The sequence below is a fragment of the Trachemys scripta genome, chromosome 3 (genome assembly GCF_013100865.1).
Source record: "Trachemys scripta elegans isolate TJP31775 chromosome 3, CAS_Tse_1.0, whole genome shotgun sequence".
Lineage (NCBI taxonomy): Eukaryota > Metazoa > Chordata > Testudines > Emydidae > Trachemys > Trachemys scripta.
Genome location: NC_048300.1, coordinates 28,677,807 through 28,689,956, shown reverse-complemented (window position 1 = coordinate 28,689,956; position 12,150 = coordinate 28,677,807). Strand labels below are relative to the sequence as shown.

At 39.9% G+C, this 12,150-nt stretch overlaps 1 protein-coding gene across 23 annotated transcripts in view; it reads left to right on the top strand.

The window, feature by feature from the left end:
- Positions 1–12,150, top strand: part of NRXN1 (neurexin 1) — a 1,212,452-nt gene that overhangs the window by 568,652 nt on the left and 631,650 nt on the right. For 14 of the 23 annotated variants that reach the window (XM_034764356.1, XM_034764353.1, XM_034764349.1 and 11 more), the window contains one exon: positions 405–431. The exons of the other annotated variants lie outside the window; for them this stretch is intronic. In XM_034764356.1, the coding sequence (XP_034620247.1) occupies positions 405–431 (27 nt within the window). The remainder of the gene's footprint in view (positions 1–404; positions 432–12,150) is intronic. 23 annotated transcript variants of the gene reach the window in all.

Sequence of the window (12,150 nt, the reverse complement as noted above, 5' to 3'; positions counted from 1 at the left end):
TGGTCCAAGATGAATGATGGTGGCTTGGCCTGCTCTATGCCCCATTGTGACGGAGCACTTTTTAATTACACTGAGAAAAATTATCTGTTCTTTCACAGATGGGGAGAAAGTTGTGGCCTGCCTCAATCAAGCATTTTTGACAGTTAAACATGATTTTTCACTTAGATTTGTCACCATGTAGCTTTGTTTGAAATTGGCCATTTTTGACTCTATACTGCCGTTTCTACGTATAAAGTTTTATTGCACTATATCTGGGTTACAGCAATATGTAAAGACTAATCATTTGGAGTGGCCATATTTGCATGTGTCTGTCCCCGGAAGGGTGGACTGTGATTTTATTGGATGTCTGCAGCTATTACCTTGAAGGATAAATTTTCATTTTTCATCTATTCTTCCCCATCTAGACTGTATCAGGATTAACTGTAATTCCAGTAAGTGCCTATTCAAAATTTTTAAAATGTTATTCCTCCATTATAAAATTATGCAAACTAGATTAAAAGATTGTGTACAGTTTACAAGCATTTGATAACTCAGTACTGAAATGCTATATTTATTACAAGGGTGTACAAAGTCATCATATTTTCTCTACTGTAAATTGAACATTTTCTCTTTCATACCGACTTAAACCTCAAAATTAAGTAAAACATTAAGGACACTAAAGGTTTAAATAGAGGGGAAAATAGTGCAAGGTTTGTTATAGCCTTAGCTAGTTCATAGTACATAACTATCCTACTGAATTAATCAAGCTGGGTTCTTTTATTGACAATAGCCAAGGGATATTGAACAAGAATTCATGATTGTACACAACCTGTTCTACAGTCTTTTTCCCATTGTTCCTTGGCCTTTCATCTCTAATCTATGGTGAGACTCTCTGAACATAATTGTCCTTACTACAACAATTCATATTCCATAATCCTCCCAAGCAATTAACCATATTTACTTGTTGCTTCCTGCACAATTAGTTTTGCTAAACCCTTGTTTTATGGATATGTAATATATGGGTAGTATTAAGTTAAGGACATTAATGTGTCTGACAAAAACTACATTTGTATGATGATTTTTTACACTCTAATCATGTAAGAACCCTTAAATTGAACATTTTTTATCTGTGCTATGCATGTTAATGAAACAGAGGGAAATATTTGCCAGATGAATGGACTAAATTTTATCCTTTCTGATATTATTTGGATTAAGAGGATATATTCCAAAAGGGGATAAAGGACTGTGATTTTATTTTGAGTCAGGGGAGCTCCTGAATGGTGTCAACACAATTATAGTAAGTACCATAGATTTTAGTTGCTTTATTTTTTCTTCCTGGTTTTGGTGTCCAGAATTGGTCCTACACAAATATTAAAAGCCAAATAAAAACTATTTAAACATAGCCGCCAATAGTACTAAACTCTCCATAATTCATTAGAATAATTACCCATAATATTTTTCTAGTCCATGAAGAAAAACAGGAAGCTACATTTACTTCTGTATAATATGCAATAATATGCAATGCAGATAGATCCTGCACTAAACAAGCTGCATGAGAACAGAAGTAATGCTTCATTTGTAAAGAAGTTAAACAGAAATCATATTATGAAGCAGTATGTTCTTTAGGTAAGTATTACATTCTAAAATGTATTCAGACTTAAAATCTTAACACATTTTAAAATTGTATTTTAAATTAATGTAAAACAAATGTGTCTGCTTGTAGGACAAAGTGGCTTCTTCATAAGAATAGCATTTCCTACGGTTCCAGTTCAAGGAGAAAGTATGTCCATTTGTCTGTTGCCAACTGTGGTCAAGGACTGGGCATATCTTTTGATCTAAAACAAGTAGCTATTTGGCACAAATGCAATGATCTTATTTGCTGTTGGCAAATGCAATTTTTCTCTGAAGGAAACAATAGATGGTAATGCAGATTTCCTTGATTTCCTATAGAATTTCACAAAATCCCTCCCGGAGGAGATTTAATAACTTTGAAGAAATCTGGAATTATTAATCCATAATATATAATTTGTTTCAGTTTGTGTCAACTTTGGACAAGCTCAGGTGTCATAAAAATTAAGTAAAATGAGTGGTGGACATAAATGCCATCTCAGTGTTGAATTAAGAAAGAACCTACTAAAGTAGAGCAGGTAATCTAATTAGAGTGCCTATGGGCTTGAAATGAGCAGTGATGTGGTCAATGGCAAGGATTCCAATGCAGTGATTATTATGCCATTATTACTCCTTCTTGTCCTCAGACTGAGAAAAGCCTGATGAGAGTCTTTGGGTTAAGTTTAGAGGTGAGAGCAATGAGGATGGTGTTGTGCTGGATGTCTGCTGTAAAACACCAGACCAGGAGGATGAGATAGACGAGATTTTCTTCAAACAACTAACACAAGTTTCCAGATCACAGGCCCGGGTCCTCATGGGGGACTTCAATCACCCTTACATCTGCTGGGAGAGCAATACAACAGTGCACAAACAATCAGGGAAGTTTTTGGAGAGTGTTGGGGACAACTTCCTTGTGCAAGTGCTGGGGGAACCAACTACGAGCCATGCGCCTCTTGACCTGCTGCTCGCAAACCAGGAAGAATTGGTAGGGGAAATAGAAGTGGGTGGCAACCTGGACAGCAGTGACCATGAGATGGTCGAGTTCAAGATCCTGACAAAAGAAAGAAAGGAGAGCAGCAGAATACAGACCCTGGACTTCAGAAAAGCAGACTTTGACTCCCTCAGGGAACTGATGAGCAGGATCCCCTGGGAGGCTAATATGAGGTGGAAAGGAGTCCAGGAGAGCTGGCTGTATTTTAAAGGAGCCTTATTGAGGGTGCAGGAATAAACTAATCTGATGTGCAGAAAGAACAGCCAATGTGTCAGGCAACCCGCTTGGCTTAACAGTGAAATCTTCAGTGAGCTTAAACACAAAAAGGAAGCTTACAAGAAGTGGAAACTTGGACAGATTACAGGGGAGGAGTATAAAAATATTGCTAAAGCATGCAGGGATGTAATCAGGAAGGCTAAAGCACAACTGGAGTTGCAGTTAGCAAGGGATGTGAAGGGTAACAAGAAGGGTTTCTTCAGGTATGTTAGCAACAAGAAGGTCAGGGAAAGTGTGGGACCCTTACTGAATGAGGGAGGCAACCTAGAGACAGATGATGTGGAAAAAGCTGAAGTAGTCAATGCTTTTTTTTGCCTTGGTCTTCACAAACAAGGTCAGCTCCCAGACTGCTGCACTGGGCAACACAGTATAGGGAGGAGGTGAGCAGCCCTCAGAGGTGAAAGAACAGCTTAAGGACTATTTAGAAAAGCTGGACATGCTCAAGTCCATGGGGCTGGATGCAATGCATCCGAGGGTGCTGAGGAAGTAGGCTTATGTGATTGCAGAGCCATTGGCCATTATCTTTGAAAACTCGTGGCGACTGGGGGAACTCCCGGACGACTGGAAAAAGGCTAATGTAATGCCCATCTTTAAGAAAGGGAAGTAGGAGAACCCGGGGAACTACAGACCGGTCAGCCTCACCTCAGTCCCTGGAAAAATCATGCAGCAAGTACTGAAGGTACATTTTGAAGCACTTGAAGGAGAGGAAGGTGATCAGGAACAGTCAATATGGATTCACCAAAGGCAAGTCATGCCTGATCAACCCAATTGCTTTCTATGATTAGATAACTGGCTCTGTGGATATAGGGAAACCGGTGATCGTGATATATCTAGACTTTATCAAACCTTTTTGATATGGTGTCCCCACAGTATTCTTGCCAGCAAGTTAAAGAAGTATGGATTTAATGAATGGACTATAAGGTGAATAGAAAGTTGGCTAGATTGTCGGGCTTAATGTGTAGTGATCAATAGCTTGATGTCTAGCTGGCAGCCAGTATCAAGCGGAGTGCCCCAAGGGTTGGTCCTGTGGCGGGTTTTGTTCAACATCTTCATTAATGATCTGCATGATGGTTTTTACAGCATAGCTGCTGCCCTGTCCACCTCTCCCTGGAAGAACAAACACAGACAGACAAGAGGGGAGTCTTTGTTTCAATTTTTAAAAGTTCTAGCCTTCCCGGTGGTTCTTTTGGCCAAGTGCCCACTCACTTCCTTTTACCTATGCATAGCAGTGAAACTTTTTAACCCTTTACAGGTAGAGCAATTAGAGAATAGCTACTAAGAGGGAATGTATAGCTACTGGCTGGCTGGATGTCCATAAAAGGGAGCTACCTCTCCCCGCCCCCTTCATTTATCACAGCACTACTCATGTGTAAGTAGTACACAGCATTGACTGGAAATGCTGCATGAACACCTGTTCTTGTGGCATGTTCACTGGTAAGGCATCCTGCAAATCCTAGGAAAACCAAGGAATCATACAAGATTATCAATAAACAGCAGGGTAATTAAATGGGTGATTGATCAAACAATGATATTCAAAAGCAATCCATTTTCAGCCTGCATTACAGGGTTCAAGCAGTGGGGAAATTTAAATAAAAACCGTACAGCCATTTGAAATCTACTGCTTGTTGTAAAGCATTTAGTTGCATCATTAAGAGGCTTCCATCTGTGCTCTTGTAGATGTTGCAAAATCTACTTTCATGATGAAAATGACTAATCAATATCCATGTACTAGCCTTTTATTATCTGCTGACAAGACTGACTAGAATATAATCTATCTGTTCTTTTTCCATCCTGGACAATGGAAAAACATTAAAACACAATGGGCTGGGTCCTCGGCTAGTGTAAATTGGCACAATCAATACAGCAGCATCGAGTTGTATCAGATGTTTTTGATCTGTGTTAAAAAGCATGTAACGGAGCATTACATTACAGCCAGTGCAGCAAAAATCAGCATGGCATATGTGGAGTTCTTTCTGTTGCAGAAACATTATCATGAAACAGCACTATCCACCCATGCAGCCTCATGAAACCAGCATCCACTGCTATATAGAAGAGAGAGCGGGCATTGGATCCCCCAGCTGTCTCCTTCACCATCATCCACCAGCAGTTGAAAGAGAACATCATGGGAAGGTGGAAAAAGGAAACTGATGTACAAACGCAAAATGAAATAAGAGAGCAACTTGGATATTCCAGACCCATAGAGCTTAATTTGGGCTTTGTCACAAGTCTTAAATTTCTAGTGCACTGATGCAGGTGTAGACATGGAAACACATAATCTGATCCTCGATTCCCCACTTTCTCCAAGGGTGGTGGGAGTCCCTGTACTATGATATGCAGATTGCATCCCCTGCTGCATCAGCTCAGCAACCCTGTCTGGCATGCATATGGTGGGGAGGCACAACCAAGGCCTGACCACCTGTACAAGAAGAGGAAGAGGGAGCTTCCCGACTCTGCTCCCCTGCTACAACCTGCTACCACTACTGCTGCCTGGGATAGAGACAGTGAGCACAGGGAGTTAAGCAGTCACTTTATACTCCCTTATTTCCCTATGCAGGTGCAAGGCAAGGGTCATAATTGGGTTTGTAATGAGTAGAGGGAGGGAAAAGGAGAGTCAGTTCATATGTGCAGGGAAAATAAGGCTTACCTTAAAAAAGTTAGTTTTCCCCCTATTATCCAGGTTTAATCTTGTCCTTTGGGTTTGGGGTTTTTTTCTAAAGAAATTTTGTTACTGTGAAGAATGTGCAATTTATTTTTAGAATCTGCCTCAGACCCATGGAATCTCACCATTATTTAGGGTCTTGAAGCTCTTCAGAGAGAATTCAAAATACAATGCCATGAAAATAGCATTGAAATATATATTTTTTAAAAATCAGTAAATTATTGTAAAAAATCATAAATAGTTGAGGCAGCCTTTCCCAGGTGCTGACAGCAAATAAAACTTACAAATGTCTGTGGAATTGTCTAAGGAGGATGAGCAGGGCTCTAACTGGGCTGGCTTCAGGGTCTCACTAAGCCATTCCTTTACCAATAAACAAATAAATAAATAAAGCCACCATCTTCTCCAGAAGCTCATCATTCTTTTAAAGAGACAATTAAGTCTCTAGGCCCTCTTTCCCACATGATATCCTGAAAAACATTAAATGAATATAATTTTGCCTAAAGATAAATGTCAACATTGTTAACTACTTTGCTGCTGACAGTGTGGATTTGATTTAAATCAAATTGATTTAAATCACTAGTCAGGAAGACTCGATTTAATCGTGGATTTCTATATAAAAGTCCATTCTTGTTGGTTGTTATAACTTTAATACATATTCTTTACAACTCATAGATAGATGTAGGTTTCATTTTTAGAAGGTACGCACTATCCATTTTTAAAGTGATTTATTTTGAAAACTTTTAAGATTAGTTTTACAGCTATATCAAAAAACGAATGATTGTTTGGTTATTTCATTTACCAAAGATAATTGAAGCAGATATTTATGAAGTCATTAGGAGGTGAACTATCTCCAGTTCAACAGGTTAATCATTAATATTTGGAGGATTTTCTTGCCATGCTGTATTAGGAGGAGAACATCACCAGACATTTAAATTGTTTTGTTTAACTAAAACAACAATCTTATGTATTCTGGATTTTTTTCTTCAACAGCAAACATATAATATTTTAACAAAACAAGCATATGAATTTTTGAATTTAAACATTCAAGTTTTTAAAATCAGGTTTGTTTTTGTTCAAGTTGTTTTTAACTAAAATGGTTAAATGAAATATTTTTAAAAAATTGACTATGTCAGCCAGGTCAACTTGAGAAATTTAAAATATTGACTTCTGCAGCTAACTCAATCATCTTCACCTTCATTTTCCTGTTTGTTCATAATCTGGAAAAGAAAAACAAGCTTTCCTGCTTTTTCAGGTCCCAAATGATTTCATAATTTGGAATGAATTAGTCCAAAGGAAGAAAATATTCTTTCTACACCAGCAGAAGAAGCTACCGCTGTTAAAAGTGATTTTATCACTTCAACAGTCTCTGAATCCAAGTGCTTAAGTGATTTCCACCATTTCATTGGTGTGACTTTCTTTAAAACATCATCAGCAAACATATATTTCTTGAAGGGTTCTTATTCCCAAACTGGGTCTCTTTTATCGTCTGCTGCCATTATAGGTTTTCCCTTCTAGTGAGAGAATGGTATGGTAGATCTCAAATCAATGAAGGCAACACTCAAAAAGACCTCAAGACTTCTGGAATATGCTGCTCAAAGAGTTTCACTTTTGTTTCTACTGCCTGTCCCTCCCTTCTCACATTTATCTCCAGACTTCTTCTCCTTATCCAGACCTATTCACCCCCAACAATCTTCTATTCATTGAACTTTTTGAAACTTTGCACTTTTAGAGAGAGGTAAGGGGTGGACTCTGTGTACACAAATTTGCAGAGGGACAATAGGGTTGAGGTCTGTGATTTCTCACCTCTCTCTCTATATATTTATTTATTTATTTAAAAAACCATTTTTGCTGTTAACAAGCATGTTATCTCTGGAGACACAAATCCAGTTTGAGAACTGTAAAACTAAGCATCTCTGATGGTATCTTCTAGACTGAGCACTGAGTCCCATTGGGTAGATAGAAAGATTAACCTAAATAATCGATACAGAAGCCCCTGGAACTCCATAAAATTGGGTCCTTAATCCATGAACTATTGGAACTCATTTACAAAACGTAAATATTACATGAATATATTGTCTCATACTATAGAATTAGAATTTATAATCCCTATTCCTTGATGAGATATCTTTGAGCTATAATGTATCTTAATTAAAACTATCTTTAGATAGGTTTTTTTCTCAAAAAGCATTTTACAAAAAATGTCTGATTTAAATTTTTTAAAAATCTGTATTTTTTTTTTTTTTTTAAACAATCATTGATTTTTATCCACCCTGGCTGCTGATAAAAGCCTATTAGTAAGGAACAATTATGCTATCAAGATATGCACAGTCAATTGAGACTGTCACTACCATTTTCAACCCCTCATACTTGGTCTGGCCTGTAAAGCCAACAAGCCAGAGAGAAAGAGTGAAGCCCCGGGGAGCATCTGAGTCCTATAGAAGAAGAACCAGTCCTGCAGCACCCAGGGGAACATCTGATCCTCGGTGATGTTGAGCCAAGCCTGAGGAGCCCGAAAAGAGGACCTCTGAGCCCATGAAGAGGAAGCCAAGCCTGAGGAGCCCAGCAGAGACTGTGGGTATGTCTTAGCACCATCAATTGTGAGCCAGGCCTCACGTAGTCCGGTATACCCCAGCAGAATACTCATAATGGTATTTGCACAATCTACTGTGAGTGGTGGCATATAATGGCATTTCAATTGGGTAGAATTTAGTTTGTGGGTGGAGCCTGGAAAGGAACCACTTATTATTTTCTTTCCTCTGTTGGGACCTCTGAGGATGAGTTCTTCACATTAATGGTTAATACAACATGTGCAAGAAAAGGTTGATCACATGCTGACCCAAAGAATCAGAATGGGAACCTTAAAAGGTGAGTTAACCTATGTGGGTGACACTCAATGAAGTGGAATCACATGTAGCCAATTGCCTTCCGAGTTACAGCTTTAAACACAACTGGTCCAAGGCTCTTGAAATCAATCTGCTACCTCCAAGCCTACCCCTGCTCCCGCTCCCCACTGGAGTGCCAGCAGTCCCTATGGTGCACCAATCCAGACACCTAACATCTTTTCTCCTCCCTTTCCTCCTTCCTTATTTCATCATCCTCATTCCTTGTCTGCTGCACTTTTTATCTCATTTCCCACCTACCACCTTGGAATGAGCATAAACTCCTCTAGTTATCCTGATAGTGTGGCTTACATGTTGTATACCTTTAACTGCTACCTTTGGTCTGTTTTTTCATCTATTTAGATTGTAAGCCTTGGATTGGAGCAGGGATTGTCCCTTATTGTGTGTTTGTACAGTGCCTGGCCAAATGGAGTTGTGATCCCAATTGGGGTATCTATGAATAACCAATTATATAATAATAATATGCCTGTGGCTTTTCAGCCCAAGATGCTGCATTCTGCACTAGCAACAAGCAGTGACCGATTCCTATTGAAAACACTACTTAGAGTGAGTCACAGCAATAAACCTCGTTGTGATGAAGTTGAGAATAAATCATGGAACAGTGAGGGTTTAAATATATAGCTCTTTAAATATCTTTTAAAGCACACAGAGGAAAGTAGCCATCCTAATTATTAAATGTCCAAACCACCAGGTGTTAGCCAAATGCATGTTTTTAACATTAGTACAGAAATATTTGTCTCCTCAGTAACTGCCTCTACATTAATTTAGGAGCATTAGTGGACTCCCATTTTGATATTTTGTTGTCAGCTAGTGAACCCCACAAAGCCTTGCAATATTGTTTCATGAGGCCAGATTCTTATGGCATATTAGTTATGTTGTGATACCTTACTCTACAAGCAATCCCACTGAAGTAAAGGTATCAGAATCTGATCCATAATGTGCACTGTTTGTGGAGTGATCATTGATGGCAGTACACACCAGCTGACTCTGTGTCTGCTCTAGAAGGGTAAGTCTCTTCCATGAAAACATCCATGCTTACATTTTCTATAACACTGGTATACAATTTTTGAGAAGTCATCTGCTTCATAGATAAAATGTGCTATTTATTATGTATTTTTATGTGCTGAATTCAAATATGACAATTAAAACAACTGATTGGCTACTGTTTCTAAGATATTTAAGTTTTTACATTTTATGTCTATGTATATTGTGTAGATAGTAGAGTTTTAATCATAAATTGTAAACCTAGGTCTTTTCATGTGTTTATGGTTGCTTTACATGATAATATTTCACCTGTTCTGTTTATGTAACACTTTAAAAATCAGCAAAAGGGTTATATAAATAAAATTTATTATGAACCAAAAGGCAAAAAACTATTCTGTACATAGTTTAGTCCTATTCAGTGTCTACTCGGCGCTTCTTGGCTTGTCTCTTGTATTCATTAAATGGAGCATCTCTTGTCACTGTCCAGCAATAGTCTGCAAGCATTGATGGGCTCCATTTGCCCTGATAGCGTTTCTCCATTGTTGCAATGTCCTGGTGAAATCGCTTGCTGGGCTCATCGCTCACTGCTCCGCAGTTCGGTGGAAAAAAATCTGGATGAGAGTGCAAAAAATGTATCTTTAGTGACATGTTGCAACCAGGGCTTTTCTATGCCTTGAGGAGGTTTTCCACCAACAACCTGTAGTTGTCTGCCTTGTTGTTGCCGAGAAAATTTATTGGCACTAACTGGAAGGCTTTCCATGCCGTCTTTTCCTTGCCACTCAGTGCATGGTCAAATGCATCATCTCGAAGAAGTTCACGAATCTGAGGACCAATAAAGACACCTTCTTTTATCTTAGCTTCACTTAACCTTGGAAATTTTCCACAGAGGTACTTGAAAGCTGCTTGTGTTTTGTCAATGGCCTTGACAAAGTTCTTCATCAGACCCAGCTTGATGTGTAAGGGTGGTAACAAAATCTTCCTTGATTCAACAAGTGGTGGATGCTGAACACTTTTCCTCCCCGGCTCCAATGACTGTCGGAGTGGCCAATCTTTCTTGATGTAGTGGGAATCTCTTGCACGACTATCCCATTCGCAGCGAAAACAGCAGTACTTTGTGTATCCAGTCTGCAGACCAAGCAAGAGAGCAACAACCTTTAAATTGCCACAAAGCTGCCACTGATGTTGGTCATAGTTTATGCACCTCAAAAGTTGTTTCGTGTTGTCATAGGTTTCCTTCATATGGACTGCATGACCAACTGGAATTGATGGCAAAACATTGCCATTATGCAGTAAAACAGCTTTAAGACTCGTCTTCGATGAATCAATGAACAGTCTCCACTCATCTGGATCGTGAACGATGTTGAAGGCTGCCATCACACCATCGATGTTGTTGCAGGCTACAAGATCACCTTCCATGAAGAAAAACTGGACATGCACAAGTCCATGGGGCCGGATGCACTGCATCCGAGGATGCTAAAGGAGTTTGCGGATTAGATTGCAGAGCCAGTAGCCATTATTTTTGAAAACTCATGGCGACCGGGGGAGGTCCCAGATTACTGTAAAAAGGCTAATATAGTGCCCATCTTTAAAAAAGGGAAGAAGGAGGATCCGGGGAACTACAGGCCAGTCAGCCTCACCTCAGTCCCTGGAAAAATCATGGAGCAGGTCCTCAAGGAATCAATTATGAAACATTTAGAGGAGAGGAAAGTGATCAGGAACAGTCAGCATGGATTCACCAAGTGGAAGTCGTGCCTGACTAACCTAATTGCCTTCTATGATGAGATAACTGGCTCTGTGGATGAGGGGAAAGCAGTGGATGTGTTATTCCTTGACTTTAGCAAAGCTTTTGATACAGACTCCCACAGTATTCTTGCCGCCAAGTTAAAGAAGTATGGGCTGGATGAATGGACTGTAAGGTGGATAGAAAGCTGGCTAGATCGTCGGGCTCAACAGGTAGTGATCAATGGCTCCATGTCTAGTTGGCAGCCAGTTTCAAGTGGAGTGCCCCAAGGGTCGGTCCTGGGGCCGGTTTTGTTTAATATATTTATTAATGATCTGGAGGATGGTGTGGACTGCACTCTCAGCAAGTTTGCAGATAACACTAAACTAGGAGGCATGGTAGATACAGTAGAGGGTAGGTATCGGATACAGAGGGACTTAGACAAATTAGAGGATTGGGCCAAAAAAAACCTGATGAGGTTCAACAAGGACAAGTGCAGAGTCCTGCACTTAGGACGGAAGAATCCCTTGCACTGCTACAGACTAGGGACAGAGTGGCTAGGCAGCAGTTATGCAGAAAAGGACCTAGGGGTCACAGTGGACGAGAAGCTGGATATGAGTCAACAGTGTGCTCTTGTTGCCAAGAAGGCTAACGGCATTTTGGGCTGTATAAGTAGGGGCATTGCCAGCAGATCGAAGAACGTGATCGTTCCCCTTTATTCGACATTGGTGAGGCCTCATCTGGAATACTGTGTCCAGTTTTGGGCCCCACACTACAAGAAGGATGTGGAAAAATTGGAAAGAGTCCAGCGGAGGGCAACAAAAATGATTAGGGGTCTGGAGCACATGACTTATGAGGAGAGGCTGAGGGAACTGGGATTGTTTGGTCTCCAAAAGAGAAGAATGAGGGGGGATTTGGTACCAGCCTTCAACTACCTGAAGGGGGGTTCCAAAGAGGATGGAGCTCGGCTGTTCTCAGTGGTGGCAGATGACAGAACAAGGAGCAATGGTCTCAAGTTGCAGTGGGGGAGGTC